The sequence below is a fragment of the Malania oleifera genome, chromosome 11 (assembly GCF_029873635.1).
Source record: "Malania oleifera isolate guangnan ecotype guangnan chromosome 11, ASM2987363v1, whole genome shotgun sequence".
Classification (NCBI taxonomy): Eukaryota; Viridiplantae; Streptophyta; class Magnoliopsida; order Santalales; family Ximeniaceae; genus Malania; species Malania oleifera.
Genome location: NC_080427.1, coordinates 49,808,504 through 49,824,640, shown reverse-complemented (window position 1 = coordinate 49,824,640; position 16,137 = coordinate 49,808,504). Strand labels below are relative to the sequence as shown.

Below are 16,137 nucleotides of genomic sequence, written 5' to 3'. Positions count from 1 at the left end.
AAAAAGAAAAATGAAATAAGAAAGTAAAAACCGTGCAAACAAACGTGAAGGGAAGTGGTGGTTGAAATGTTGGGAAGGGAGATGTATTAGGCTGAACAACCAGTTGTTGCAGGATCACCAGGACAGAACAAAACCCATGGAATAACCTTGTTTGTTGGTAATCCCTGCAAGTCCCTTTCTTCTACCAGTCATATCCATGGCCATGCACATTCAACACTGATAATTATAGGACTTTTAACTACTTTGTAGGAATAAAGTTGATCTGATGTTAAGATGGCATCAACCATAGTACTTGAAAGAGATTCAAATTTCAAAAACCCATTAGTTTTAATTATTTAATTTGACCAGAAGAATTAGGTAGACAATATAGTCAACTGTTGCATTACCTATTCCATGCTGCTTGTACTAGAATGCTTTTGCTCGAGTGAAGGAAGATGTGCATGAAAGAGTCACAATTATTGAAGACGAGGTCATTAACCAGAACATTTGTTACAGCCAAACGAGCAACATGCAGAGAGGAGAAATTACAAATTACACATTACAATTTTCTAGTCAGGATGTCATAGTTCCTTCCACCAAACAAGTTCTGGTTGTGCCTACCCAACTGTGGTATACTGTATATACGAAAATACAAAACCTTGAAGAGAACTCAGATTGACATTATACATTCACAAAATTGGAATTTAAGCAAAACAGTTATCTCATAGTCGATTTGTTCTTTGCACAGGAACTCAGATGCCAAATTGAGGTCGAGAAGAAGTGCTCAGTGAGGTACAGAACCAATTAGAAATCGCTGAATCACAGAAAAAGTCATCGCTCACTATAACTGGAGAAGTCCTTGGTGTCAACTACTTAAACGAGTTTCAACTAGAGCACTCTTCTTGCAGCCTCTCATGTGATTCCTAACAATGTCAACATTTTAGTTTTATCTTCAGGATCTCAATTTTTTGTACTTTTCTCGGCAATGTGGGAATACCTATCAAGTCCATTTATATCCAAGAATCCAGAATAGGGGGCTCTTCTCTTGCTTTTATGATTTTTACCCCTTGTTCCCCGCCCTTTCTGACCAGAAAGCAGAACAGACATAACAGCAAAGAAACCCAAAATTGACAAAACCCATAGACCAACAACCCAATACCTCAAAGAGCCAAACATTTGACCTGTTGCAGCAGGAAGAACCGATTTCTTGGAGTCATTCATTAGCACAGGGTTATTTCGAACAGCATCCCTTTCATCGATCCTGCCAAATTTCCTAGACATTGTACTTTCCCTCGCTGTTTCCAAATTTGAGGTGGATAAGGAGCTAGGATCGGGACACTTCCTCCTCTCATGATGCAAATGCAGAGCTGCATTTAGTGTCCTTGCACATTCTATATTGAGCAGGTCCCGTTGTAAACTGTCATCATCAGTTGGATCAAGCGTTGATGGATCAGGTGGGTCTGGGAACTTAGCCCAGCATTTGTTAACCAAGTCGGCATCCCTCCAGTTTGCCTTGTCAAAGCTCCAGTTCCCAACACTAAATTCCAAACCATAGTGGAATACTCTGTACTTGACACCCTTGTCAGGAACATATCCTGGATATATCATGATCTCATTGTTTATGAGATGTCGCAATTTTAGCTGCATGACAGACAGAAAACAGTCACACATATTCATTGATCAAACGGCGGAAGAAAAAACTCAGCTCTATAGTACACCTAGCAGGATTGAAGAAAATATAATCATGGATGCCAAATATGTATCAGCCAGGATGTTCTACTCATTTCACAGAAAACTTGAGGCAATTTTCTAATGCAACTGAACAAGACAACAGACTATTTTTTACATTCCTACAAGTTGTAATGTGAGAGCTGAGTTTAAATAGTGCAAGTGATGTAGCATACAATATACCTCTGCTGCTCCAAAAGAGTAACCATACATCTCGCTAATCCATCCAGATTCATAAACATCTCCAGTTATATTTTTGGAATAATGACTTTTGTCAGCTCGTACTTCCTCGGTCTTGTGTAACCATAGTAGAGCAAACTTCCGGAGATCATCTATGTGCATGATAATTACGCCACCAACCTTGTCACAAGCTTCGGGGTGGCTGGTATGCAGTTTTGCAAGCTCATTGTCACATCCAATAAGGTAGCTAATACATATGAATTGAAAAAAATAACCAATTATGTTAATACAGATAATTACATATACAACAAAGAAAAAAAAATCCAAGTTAGTAATCACACGCATATACAGGTGGACTTCCCCCCACACACACAGGCGTAGAGAAATAGATTTTATTATCTTACTCATAGGAAGTTGAAACTGGCCGGCCATGTGCTGCATTGAACTCCCATGGTGTAATTGGGCCTCTCAAGATCATATCAGCATCCAGAATCACTACATATTCTGCATCAGTATTGGCATGATTAAGCCAATGAAGGACTGCAGCTGGTTTATTGATTGCTGGATACCTTCACCCACAAAACAAAACTATTGCTTATTAGTCATCTCAATCTTATATTTATTACAACAGCAGACATTTTCTTTATCACTCGGAGGGCGGAGGGTGGGGGAATACATGGATAATAACCTAGTCATGAAGCCTAAGAGATGAGGCTCTTTTTGGCAAAGCTAGAAGTGCACAAAAACTGTTAGCTTTAGGCACCAAATCCAAATCCAATGTCTGAACTCGAAACTCCCAAACACAGAGTTGAAGAATTATCATAATAATTTCCTATTCATGCATAAGTGGGGGCAACAGTTTCTCCTGTATGCAGAAATATTCAGAAGGCCCAGTGAAAAAGGCTTGATGGATATTTTAGAAACCGAAGACTAAGGATAATGATAGAAGCTAATTTAGAGACTGCAGAAGACTAAGTTTTATTGAGCAACAAACTATCTATTTATACAGCATAATGAAAACCGAATTGCAGAAAAATCTGCTACATGTTGAGCATAACGACTAAGTGCCTAAAAATTAGCATGAAGAAATGGTCATATTCCTAAAGAATAGCAACAAATAAAACTGATTCAGCTTCATGAGTCACGCCAGTCAACACTCCTCGACTCTGGAGCTGCATAAGCTTCTGCCTCAAGAATTCATATCTAATCTTTGGAAGTGCCTTTGTTAGGATGTCAGCACTTTGATTTTCTGTTTTGCAGTAGATTAGTTGCACTTCTCCTTCCCTTTGTACCTCTCTTAGAAGGTAAAATTTTATTTTGAAGTGTTTTGTTTTGCCATGGAACACTGGATTATTAGCAATTGAAATTGCAGCTTGGTTGTCCACAAATAATTGTGTGCCTTCCTGTTGTTCCATATGCAAATCTGTCATAAGTTTCCTGATCCAAAGGGCTCGATTCTTCTTTTTTTTTTTAAAAAGAGGGCGGCACCTCCTATTTTTATTAGAAAACCCATCACTTATGGCAGAGGAATACCGTGGTTCCAACCTTGAGACTTGGGGACAACAAAATCAAACCCCAAGACTCTAAAACTAACTTAACCAACTTATTCAAAACCAATAAACCAATGACCAGCAACCAAACAAATAAATAAGAACTAAACAGCTATAAGTGGAAAACAAACAAAACTCGGAAAATAGCACAAAGAATCACGAGCGCAAGGAAGGAAATCCCAACAAATCCAATCAAATCATTCCCCTGACTTGCTGTGGAAGATCATCCTGACAACTATATGATCGAGATATACCAGATTACCCCAAAGGGCTTGATTCACAGCAGCAGCAGCAGCTACATATTCTGCTTCTGCTGTGGATTGAGCTATATGACTTCTTGCTTCATAGAGCACCATGAAAAAATTCCATAACCAAAGCTAAAACAGTAACCTGAGGTGCTTCTCATATCATCATCACATCCAGCCTAATCACTATCAGAATAACCATGGAGACTAAAGTTTTTAACTTGACTGAATCTTATTCCATAATCAATTGTGCCCTTAACATATCTAAGAATTCTTTTTGCTACATTTTGCTACTTGAAAATGAATTTCACTAGCACAGTGCACCTTGATAGCAAACTTACTGCATGCATGATATCTGGCCTGGTTGCAGTTAAATACATTAGGTAGCCTATTAGGTTCGTGTACAACCTTTCATCCACCTTTTCAGCTCCATCTTCTCTGCAAAACTTCTCCTTTTGATTCATTGGAGTTGCAGTTGGCTTGCACTTTTTCATGTTGAAATTCTTGAGGACTTCCTTTGCATATTTATGCTGACATAGAAATATTTGATTTTACTTTTGATGTACCTGCATACCAAGGAAGAATGTCATCCTCCCAAGGTCAGTCATTTCAAAGACATCTTTCATTTCTTCTTTAAACTTGTCAACTCCTTGCTACTTCCTGTAACGAGGAGATCATCAACATATAGAGATACCACAAGTATTTCATCATTAGTCTTCTTGATATATAAAATAGATTCACTCAGACTTTTTTCAAACCCTAAGTTCACTAAAAGTGCATCAATTTTGCTATACCAAGATCTTGGTGTCTGTTTTAAACCATACAAGGCTTATTTTAGTTGATATACCTTCTCCTCATGTCCTTGAAAAACAAACCCTTTATGTTGCTCCAAAAAAAATTTCCCCTAAGTATCCATTCAAAAAGGCTGACTTGACATCCATTTGGTGCCCAGCCTTTTTGTGCAGCAAGAGCCAGCAACATCCTTATGGTATCCAACATGGCAACTGGGGCAAAAGTTTCAAAAAAATCTACCCCAAACATTTGGGCATATCCCTTGACAACAAGTCTTTCCTTGTACTTGTTTACAGAACCATCAATATTGAGCTTGGTCCTGTAAACCCACTTGACTCCTATAGCTTTCTTGTGTTTAGGTCTGTCTACCAACTCCCATGTCTGGTTCTTTTCAATCATCTTTAGCTCCTCCTTCATTGCAACTATCCACTTCTGATCAGTTGCAGCTTCTTCATACCTTGTAGGCTCCATTATAGCAACATTACATCTCTAGTAAATGTTAGAGAGTAATCTGGTTCCTTTGACAAATTCATCTTCCATATCATCATTCTCCTCCTAAACCTCAAGCTTCTTGTCATTCTCCCAACTCCAGTTATCTAACTCAAGGAATTGAACATCCCTGCTAACAATTACTTTGTTGCTTTGTGGTATATAGATCCTGTAGGCCTTTGAAATTGAGCTATAGCCTACAAAAATCCCTGATTCTGCTTTTTTGTCCAATTTTTCTCTCTTAACTTGAGGGATGTAAGAGAAACATAGACAACCAAATGTCTTCAAATTAAGCAACTTTGGTTTATAGCCATACCATACTTCAAATGGAGTCTTTTTCAACAAAGCTTTTGTTAGCAATCTATTTAGCAGAAAGACTGATGTATTTACAGCCTCGGCCCAAAATTTCTTGCTAGCCCTTTGTCATGAAGCAAGCACCTTGTCATCTCCATAATTGTCCGATTTTTCCTCTCCACAACACCATTATGTTGAGGAGTGTAAGGTGCTGTCAACTGATGTTTGATCCTTGCATCTTCACAAAACTTGTTAAATTTTTCAGAGGTATATTCAGTTCCATTATCAGACTTGATCACCTACATTTTGCATCCGCTTTGAGATTCAACCCAAGCTTTAAACTTCCTAAAGATGTCAGCAACCTCAGATCTAAGCTTCATAAAATAAATCCAGCACATTCTTGAGTAATCATCAATGAAAGCAATATAATACTTACTACCATTTAATGGAGGTGTTTTCATCAATCCTCCCACATCTGTGTGTATTAATTGCAGCCTCTATGTAGCCCTCCAAGCCTTGTTTTGTTGAAAAGGAAGCCTAGTTTGCTTCCCATACTGACAAGCAGCACATTTAAGAGGTACCTCTAATTTAGGCAAGCCTTTCACCAAATTGTTCTTCTCCACGAAAAGTAGAGCGGCATGGTGGAATGCCCCAATCTCTTGTGCCAAAGCACTATATTGCTATCTTCTTCATGTACAGCAGCCTGCTCCTCCTTCATCAAAACCAAGGCAAAGCTTTTGCCTTTCATTTGAACTTTGAACACCTCTATGCCTTTTGTATCTTTTATCACACAGTTTTTGTCTTTAAACAACACTTGTAGACTTTCTCCAACAACTGAGTAACACTCAAAAGGTTTTGATTAATTTCAGGATCAGAAATTAATTTTAGACCTGTGTGGCCTTCAATCGCTACTATTCCTTTGCTTTTTACTGCAATGTGTGCTCTATTTCCAATCCTGATTTTAGAAATAGCAGTCTTGTCAAGCTCTCTGAAGAGCTCTCGATCATAAGTCATGTGGTTTGTACAACCACTATCTATAAGCCAGCTTTTTGCGGAGCTGTTGGTGTGGTGAAGCATGATACCACAAGCAGCTGCTCCTCTTGAGGTTGATCCTCAGCAGCCTTGGCTTCTCCTTGTTGCTGTTGAGTCATGCATATCCTTTCCATGTGTCCTAAATGATCACACTTGTGACATCTGGCATCTGGCCTCCACCAACACTTATTCTGTGGATAATTGGTTTTTTTGCAGTAGGAGCAAGGTGGAAAGACTTGAGTGTTGTTGCTTTGGCTATTTTTGTTGTTGCTTGCATAACCTCCAGGCTTGTTGTTTTTGTTCTGTTTTTTTTTTTTTTTTTTTTTGCCACCATTGTTGTTCTGTGATTTGGCTTCAAAAGCACCCTCCACAGATCCTTCTTGCCTCATAAACCTCCTTTGTTCATGTGCCTGCAGTGCGTTCAACAATTCTGCCAAGGTAATGCCTGACAAATCTTTTGAGTTTTCCAAAGATGAAATTGTAGCCTCAAATTTTTTTGGAATTGTGACTAGGACCTTTGAACAATTCTAGAATCAAAAAAATCAGTACCAAGGAGTCTTACTTTGTTGACAATGCCAAGAAGTATGTCAGAATATTCCTTGATTGTTTCTGATTCTTTCATCTTTTACATCTCAAATTCTCGGATCAAATTCAACACTTGCATGATTGCATCCCTTTGACCCTTTCATTTCCTTTATATTCTTACTTCAAAAAATCCCAAATTTCCTTGACTGTTTTCAGTGTCATTATTCTGGTAAAAATGGTGAATGAGACTGCTGCTGCGCTGCAAACAAGGTTGCTCTTGCTTTTGATTTTCTTTGCTTTCTCTCCTTTTGATTTTTAATTTGTGCAAGAGTTGGATTGTCTGGCAGGGGTGGAACTTCATATACTTGTTCAGCAGCTTCCCATAGATCAGTAGCATCAAGATAGGCTTCCATTCTAACAGCCCACATCTGATAATTTGTTCCATCAAACACTGGAGGTGCAATTGCAGTGATCTGAAATTCTGAACTCATTATGAGTAGGTTGTTGTGTTTTTTTGTTTTGTTTTTTTTTGGGGGAGAGATAGGTGAAAAGTGTTTAGGAATTGTGTTTCGAGCTCTCTCAATCTCACAGGTCCCTCAAGATTATGGCTCTAATACCAATCTGAAGGATATTTTAGAAACTGAAGATTAACGATAATGAGAGAAGCTAATTTAGAGACTGCAGAAGACTAAGTTTTATTGAGCAACAAACTATCTATTTATACAGCATAATGAAAACCGAATTGCAGAAAAATCTGCCACATATTGAGCATAACGGCTAAGTGCCTAAAAATTAGCATAAAGAAATGGTCATATTCCTAAAGAATAGCAACAAATAAAACTGATTTAGCTTCCTGAGTCATGCCAGTCAACAAGGCTTGACAAGTTCCAAACCATCTAACAGTAGATTCATCAAATTAACAACATAAAACACATATAGTTTCAGTGAACAATGTATTAGTCTATCTTGATTTTTAGTATATTCCCTGAAAAATATCAAACTGAACCAATCAAAGTAGTAGTGCAAAACTATATCAAACCAAGCATAGATCCATAAGTTCACCATCAAGACTCCGACCGAAAAGGTCTACAAGGAGAAACATGGACATTTCCTGAAGTTTAATTGATCACCATCTTTGAGAATGAATTTAAAAAATCCTAGTTTAGAAACACCAATACTTTGTCAGAACAAAAATAATCAAGGTCAGAATGAGTTGAATGTTCAAGGCCCACAAAGCCAGTTTGTAGCCAGACAACACAAAGGTCAATGCCGATTTGCAGCCTTTCTTAACAAAAATAGTGATGCTAATGCAAACCAAATACTGCATGGAGCATAGCTTGAAACAGATAGCTACATGTTCATGCCGAATGAATCTCAAATAACAAAGAGTGTTACAATTCTAAAGAATAATAAGAAAACATGATAAGAAAATATAATTACCAATCTCCAGTTAATGGATGACGGCTCATGGATGGAACATAATGGGTGGGAGCCAGATCATGGCCCCTATATCGCTTTAAGTCCTCATCAGTACAGCTAAGAAGACGCGTGATATTTCCAGGCTGGCCACTCAGATGGAAACTATGCATAAGTCCTACAGTTTGCCAATCAAAGTAAGGGGTACATTCGGTGGAAAAAAGGGTGTGGATTTTTGGATGTGGTCTCCTGGGTTCATTGAAGGCATGCTGATGCAACCTAGTCTCCTCAGTTTGCCTTCTAGCAGGAGTCAGAAACTTCGGCTGAGTCAGTTCAGAAAAAGTTTTGCTCTTTAAAAAGCTCAAGTATTTTGACCACTTCGGCTTAGAGCATCCATTTGCAGCATGTTGTAGTAAGAGACCCTCATTCAAAGTGTTCATACATTCTATACTTAAAAATAGGGCCCTCCTCCTGTTTGGATCAGCTTCCATCAATTTTATCTGCAAAAACAAGGAAATCACTCAAGTTTCAAGTAACAATTACAGAAGAACTGGAATGCAATTTGTCATGTATGAAATACAAGATGCTAGTAATAGAGAACTTAGCATGGGTTCATCCTTGTTCCATACTGCATGTCGCAAATATAAAATGCCATTAATTTAAAATGCCTAGAGTAAAGAAACTCCCCCAAAAGAACATGCAAGCCATGTATAAATGATTTTTGAGCCATTTGCTAGTTTCTAGTCTCTGAATTTTAGTTAACAGAAAAAATGATAGAATTTATGTATGGTACATTATCTACTCAGAAAATATCTAAACAAATGTCATAACAAATTCACACTGTAAGTTCGATGATGCATAGAAAAGAAGTAAGAACAGATGCCATTGGAAAGCATGAGCAGTGTTCTCCTAGAAAAATAAGTTGTCCTGCAGAAAAGCATCATTCTTTTATCATTTTCCCCCTTGATCATGTACCTCTCTAGGATAAGGAGGTTCTGGGAAGAGCCTACTGCAGTCGTAGACAATATCATCTTCATGCTTATCCAATTTACTAAAAGACCAATTCCCAACCCTAAACGGCAAGCCATAGTGTAAAAGAATAGGCTCAACATCCTGTTGTGGAACATAGCCTGGGTAGATCATTAAGTCATTATTAATCTTGTGTCGCAGCCCCACCTGACGAAGCAAAGATTGCAATCATAAAACTAAAATTATTAAGCATGACATCAAAGAAAAGGTTTTTTTTTTTTGGGTAGAATAACATTTTAAAAAAATTGCAAGAAAAGAGATCGAATAAACTTACTTCTGCAGCACCAAATGAGTACCCATACATCTCACTGATCCATCCCTGGCCATAAATGTCACCAGTTATATTGGTTGCCCAGTGAGCTTTATCTTCCCGTACCTCTTCTGTTTTTGAAAGCCACATGGGAGCAAGTGCTCTAAGATCATCTATATGCATAGCTAAAAGCCCACCAACCTTGTCGCAGAGTTCCGGGTGCGTTGTGTGCAACTGAGCAAGAATATTATCACACCCAACCAAATATCTGAGAAGCAGTTGAATTTATAAACATATATTAGATAGCCACCTATTTTATAAGTAGGAAGAAAACAGTGTGGAAGAATAAATACCAAAATATATATATATATATATATATGTTGATCACAATAGGAATACCTATAATTGACTTGCCTGGAAATATTTTCAAAAATAAGATTCTAGGAAATCCCACCCAAAAAAAAAAGTCTAGAACGAACTAGAAGGAAATATCTCCAGTTTTTAGAAGGCCAAATTCTTGTTTGGAGCTATTCATTTAGATTTCTATATTTGTGAAATTTATGGATACATTGAAATCTAGGCATTAACGGAGGCCACTCAGGACTGGCTTCCATTTAGTTGAGGATCCACATCACATCCTTTTAACCTTCCAAAAAATATTATAAAACTCTATAGATATTATTCAAATTATGTAAGTTACTATACTTCCCCAATAAGTAGTCCAAAACACACCAAAAAAAAAAACAAACAAACAAACAAACAGACAAACCTCTAAAAATAGCCCCAACTAGAAAAAAATTTTAAATTTGCCCCTTTTTTGACCAACATAATCGCATAAAAGGTTGACTGAAAGAAGATCTCCCAGCCCCCAAAGCTCCCCCACTCCCAAAAAGAAAAACAATATAAAAAAAATTGTGGGCAAAAGTTTCTAAAGTTAGAAACTTAGTAGAGTAGAGCCAATAAATCATATTAAAAATTTAGAAAAATAATATGCTCAAGAAATTAAGTGGAATCTGGGACAGAACACATAGGGTTATTTATCAAAAGTTAGGAAGTTTATCAACCTAGAAGAAATCAACTTCAATACAAAAAGGAAACCTAAAAAAGGGCAGGGGAAGAAATCCTCAAATTATAGAAGTGAATGTTGATACCCATAATATGCAGCAACTGGTCTGCCTTTCTCCGCACCAAGTTCCCAGGGTATAATTGGACCTCGGATAATCATATCGGCGTCCAAAATCACAACCCAATCAACATTCCCTGCATCTTTACTATGTTTAAGCCAGTGAACAACTGCAGCTGGTTTATTAATAGCTGGGTACCTGCAGCAACAAATACAAAATCTTTACATGAGCAATAAAAACTTCTTCAACTTGAAAGCAAGTTGTGGGGGAGGGAGGTGGTAGAGGTTTGGAAGCAAATAGAGAAGCAACTGGATTACAACACGTTTGGAAATATGACAAATTTTTAATTTATGCTCCGATGGATTGTCAGTAAGTTAGAGAAAAACAGATGAAGACCTGCAGCAATCACTTCAACCCCATGATAGAGGACTCAATATTTTCATTTTTTTTTTGCTAAGACTCGTCGGCCTGCAACCTAACAGCTTAAGCTTTTAGGTAAAGTGGTCACTTAACATGATATCAAAGCCATGGTTGCTAGGAGATCCTTGGTTCTAGTCTTACTGCTCGCGTTTATTGTTTAGTTGTCAAAAATTATCCTATTCCCTGTAATGCATGTTATTTATCACTAGTTTATCTCTCCATGTGCAACCAGGAAGCATATGCAGGGCAGTGTTAAGGCTTAATATACATTTTTTAGGCCACAACCTATGAGCGCATTGAGGTAAAATGTTTGTTTAACAGTTTTCAATCTTCTTAATAATAATGGAATATAATGAAAGCAATTTTTTCTCAATGACAAAGGCAGTTGTCATTCAAGATTAATGAAAAGTGAACAACAAACCAATCTACAATGAACTAAGCTAACTGCATGAGTTTTAGGCTATTAATCTCCTCTGAGGGGATATTGTGGTAGTTGCAAACAAAATTTTTTGGGAGTCGGCATGCTTTTCCACTGTATTTGGGAGCACGGCCTTGGATTTGGATAGGGTGAATTTGGACAAAATTTAATAAAATTTTGTATTACATGTTGTTCAAATCCACACAAATATAAACCCAGGGTGTTTCCCAATCATAGGGTTAGTGTCTTTCTCTTGAATCTCAGATAATCCTGCATTTAAAAAAAAAAAAAGATGCTATTTGATCAAATAAAATTCTCCACTGTCATATTCTTCCAACAAGTAAAAAGATTTTTCTATAAAATTAACTTACTAGCCATCTCTAAACCCATTTATTCTAGTAGGTCTCTTTCTCAAGTAGAAGAGCCAGAAAAGGTAGTTCTCCTAATGTTCAAATGAATATTAAAAATCCTGTTGATGGAAAGCTTGGTAATGAAATATCATAGAGGCCAAAACAACATAAAAAGGTAAGAGAAAATACTAAATAAATATATAAATGCAGAAAGAAAAGCATGAAGAGAACACCTCTAAAGCAGGGGCAAATCTAGCGTGAGGTCAATGAGAGCACTTGTGCACATTGCACCCCCTTTAATACATACATCTATACATACAACAAACAACAACAAAAACCAAGCCTTAAGTCCCACTAGGTGGGGTCGGTTATATGAATCCTTTTCTGCCAATTTATGCGATCATTGACCATTTCTTTTGACAAATTTAGAGTTATTAAATCCTTACTAAATAATAAATAAATGCAAAAAGAAAAGCATGAAGAGAACACCTCTAAAGCGGGGGCAAATCTAGTGTGAGGTCAGTGAGAGCACTTGTGCACATTGCACCCCCTTTAATACATACATCTATACATACAACAAAAAACAACAAAAACCAAGCCTTAAGTCCCACTAGGTGGGGTCGGCTATATGAATCATTTTCCACCAATTTATGCGATCATTGACAATTTCTTTTGACAAATTCAAAGTTATTAAATTCTTACTCACTATCTCATTCCAAGTTATTTTAGGTCTACCCCTACCCCTTCTACTGCCCCTCACAGTAACTAACTCACTCTTCCTCACTGGCACCCTATGTGGCTTACGTTGCAAGTGCTCACCATCCGAGTTGTCCCTCCCTTATCTATCTTCTATAGGAGCTACACCTAACTTACCGCAAATATGTTCATTTCTTAATTTATCTTTTAGTGTTATACCACTCATCCATCTAAACATTCTCATCTCAGTAACTTTCACTTTTTTAATATTCAGTCTCTTGCAAAAATGCAAGGTAAGACTGCATACTACAGACCCGTTGTGGTCTGCCCCTTCCCCGAACTCCGCATATGCAGGAGGTTTGTGCATCGGGTTGCCCTTTTTTTCTTTTTTTTTTTCTTCATTGCCCAACATTCTAATCCATATAGCATAGCTAGTTTTATAGAAGATCTATAAAACTTTCCTTTTAATTTTAAAAGTATTCTACGATCACAAAGCACACTTAAAGCATTTCTCCATTTCACCCAACCTGCTTTAACTTTATGCATTACATAAATGCATACAAATAGATACATATACATGTATAAATACACACACAACACACGCATACATACATATAAATAAATATCCCTAGTCTGTTTAATTTATGTTTTTAAATTGATATTTTTCAAGAGTTAATATCAAGATCTTCTAGTTTGTGGACTTTTGAGGAGTTGAAAAGTTCTCTCTCTCTCACACACACAAATACAGAATCCTGTGGCATTTAAAAGCAATCAGATGGTTCAGATTTAACAAAATCTAGGTAAAGTAACTCTAGAGGCTCTATTTCCAAAGTTTCATGTTCTTTTTAAAATTGTAAAATAAATAAATAAATAAATAAATAAAATGAAGTCTTCTAAAAGTTTCTGATTTTCCTGTCTTTCTAAATTTTTATCCCCACTCTTCACTTCTTGTTATGATGTTTTAAATCCACAATCTAAGTGATACCTCTCTCCAAGCCACACTAAATCCTAAACCCTCACAATTTGGTCCAAAGAGCCCAAATTCCCTGTTTTCACAGTTAAATTTCTTGATTGAAATTCTAAATGCCTGTTCAGGGCACCTTTGAATTAAATATATTTATAGTATTGGTAAAACGTTAGTCTCAGACTTGCATTTAACAACTTGAATGGGAAGTCACATCCTTAGAGTTCCAAGTTCATTTTGAACCTAGAATCACTTTTAACTTTTAAGAATAAGATATTGAAACTTCCTATAAATTGTTTTCTGGAGATCAATAATAACTTCCCAACCAAAATGTTGGCTATAAGTACAAAAATGATTTATACAATCAAACTAATTTTACTTCAGGACGTCCTAAATCACAGATAGAAAATTGAAATTATAAGTGCATCGCTAGAACATCAATGATATTACAAGAGAATGTCATAATTCATAGTTTTTGAAAAAATGTCCATTATTTTAGCTGATAGTATGACATGGGTTTTTAACTTCAAATATTTTAAAAACAATGTTAAATTATATAAAGTCTGGCCCCTCTAGAAGAAAATTCTAGATTAGCCCCCTGCTCAAAAGAGCTAGCAAAAAAGTCAGTATTGACAAGCTAGGAGAATGCAGTCAATACACAAAAGCATAAGTGATGTGAATCATTGAGTTGCATAAGCTTCCCCCTTCAACCGAAGCCAAAGCTCTAAATGAGCTGAAGAATAACATTTCTGACCGAAGGAAACAGATGAACGATAGAATAAGAATAAGATGCCAATGGCAACACCAATGAAGGTGAAGATGCAAATAAACGACCTGAGATTTTTTGTCATCTGTAATTATGGCCAATGAGTGCACTACCAAGGAGACAAATGGTGTCATTAGAATAGAAGGAAGCACTTTAAGGAAGATGACTAAAATGTGAAACACTTAAAGAAGGATAGCCAAGATGGAAAGCACAGAAATGGCCCGGTGACCAATCATTTATCAGGGGAGCCAGCCCCAATATGGAGCTAACGGGCAAGACGCAAATTGTACAGTTGACCTTAGGTAGCTAGTACTTACATCAAACAGATTAGAGTTTAACCCAATAGACAAAAACCCATTTGAAATCAAACAAAAACGACACATAATTCAACTTGCCATAGTCCCAAATCATACCCACAGAACGGAATTCAAGTAATAATAGGAGCACAACCCAATAAATAGAAGCTAATTTTCGCACCAGCATAACCCAATGACAAAAACCCATTTCAAATCAAACAAAAACGTCACATAATTCAACTCGTGATAGTCCTAAATCTCATCCATCGGCAGTAACCAAAGTCGAGGAATAAATGGAGCAAACCCAACAAACAAAACTTTTAACAAAACAAAAGAGTAAGAACAGTTTTATTTAAAGAAAATGGGCGACCATACCAATCGCCAGTTCTGGGATGTCTGCTCATGGAAGGAACCTCGAGGGTGGGAGCCAGATGCATCCCTCTGTAATGCTTCTTCTCTTCGTCCGTACAGCTGAGGAGCCGGGTAATCGGGCCGGGTTGTCGGGCCTTCTTGAAGCTGTGCAGGAGACCGACCGTCTGCCAGTCGAAATAGTTCTGGCACTCCACCGAGAACAGGGTGTGGATCCTCCACGGAGCCTCCTGAACCCGTTCGAGTCCTGACCCGCCAATGCCCAGAGACAGCAAAACCACAAGCACCAAAAATCTCGCCATTACAGACCAATTCAAGGCCAGATTTCCACTGGGCACTGTCGCAGAGATCGCAATTTCATCCTTCGGAAAAGAGATGAGATTTCCTTCTGGTCAAAGGCGGGTTTTTTTCTCTCTTTCCTTGTTTCTCAGCAAGTGGGTAGCAATGAGAAAAATAGTATTAAAAAATTCCGAACTGGGTTTGAGAAAACACAACAGGAAATCGCTTTGGTTGACAAAATTTGTATAGATATTGAAAGCTGGATTAGAGGAAAATTTCACTGGAGGGAGGTTTTCTTCTCTTTTATTATTTCCCGACGAACAAAGGACGCTGACAGAACCTCAAAAACGAGTTGCATTCATGCACGTCGTCGTTTCTTTCACTCCTTTTCCTCAGCTCTCAATGCATTTTACATGAATGTAATATTGAAAAAAAAAATGTGATTTAATGAAAATATTAATGAACCCCGCAAACGAATTGAGGCTTCAAGTCTTATTGTGGACATTTGGCTGTCTTTGGGCATTGGCAAATTTTTATTTTTTTTTATTGAATAAAAATGGGTCTCCCCATACTCACAAATTTTTCGAGATTTTTTTAAATATTTTCTAAGATTTCAAAAATATCACTAATCTATTCTTAAATTTTTAAAAGAGATTAATATCTTTTAAATTTTTATGTATTATTATGTATAATGGAGATTATTAGTTGATTTTTTTAGTTTGGTGATTCAATATGGGTTTTGAGCGTATCTTTACGAAGATCCTTAATTTAAATGAATTTTTAAATAATAATTTAAAATATTAATAATTTTTTTAAAATGGGTTTAATACGCTTCTTTATATCTTTTCCTCAACTTTCTTAATGTGATATTTTTCATTGAGATTTATGTTAACTAATTTTTTTTTTCTTTTTTGCCAATTGTAAAAAAAAAAATACATATTCAATT

The 16,137-nt window shown here is 36.9% G+C and overlaps 1 protein-coding gene across 1 annotated transcript; it reads right to left on the bottom strand.

The window, feature by feature from the left end:
• Positions 1–437: 437 nt before the first annotated feature.
• On the bottom strand, positions 438–15,657 carry LOC131168424 (peptidyl serine alpha-galactosyltransferase). Its single transcript, XM_058127826.1, has 8 exons — positions 14,919–15,657; positions 10,661–10,831; positions 9,534–9,777; positions 9,206–9,406; positions 8,255–8,730; positions 2,292–2,456; positions 1,891–2,134; positions 438–1,620 (listed from the first exon to the last, which is right to left on the bottom strand). The coding sequence occupies exons 1-8, from the start codon at positions 15,212–15,214 to the stop codon at positions 940–942; spliced, it is 2,478 nt and encodes an 825-aa protein (XP_057983809.1). The 5' UTR covers positions 15,215–15,657; the 3' UTR covers positions 438–939.
• Between the last annotated feature and the right edge of the window lie 480 nt (positions 15,658–16,137).

Excerpts from the sequence above, each read along its gene's own strand:
- LOC131168424 (XM_058127826.1), bottom strand. The coding sequence starts at position 15,214 with ATGGCGAGATTTTTGGTGCTTGTGGTTTTGCTGTCTCTGGGCATTGGC. Across the intron at positions 10,832-14,918 it reads CATCCCAGAACTGGCGATTG|GTACCCAGCTATTAATAAAC; the intron begins GTATGGTCGCCC and ends TTGTTGCTGCAG. Across the intron at positions 8,731-9,205 it reads AACCTCCTTATCCTAGAGAG|ATAAAATTGATGGAAGCTGA; the intron begins GTACATGATCAA and ends TTGTTTTTGCAG.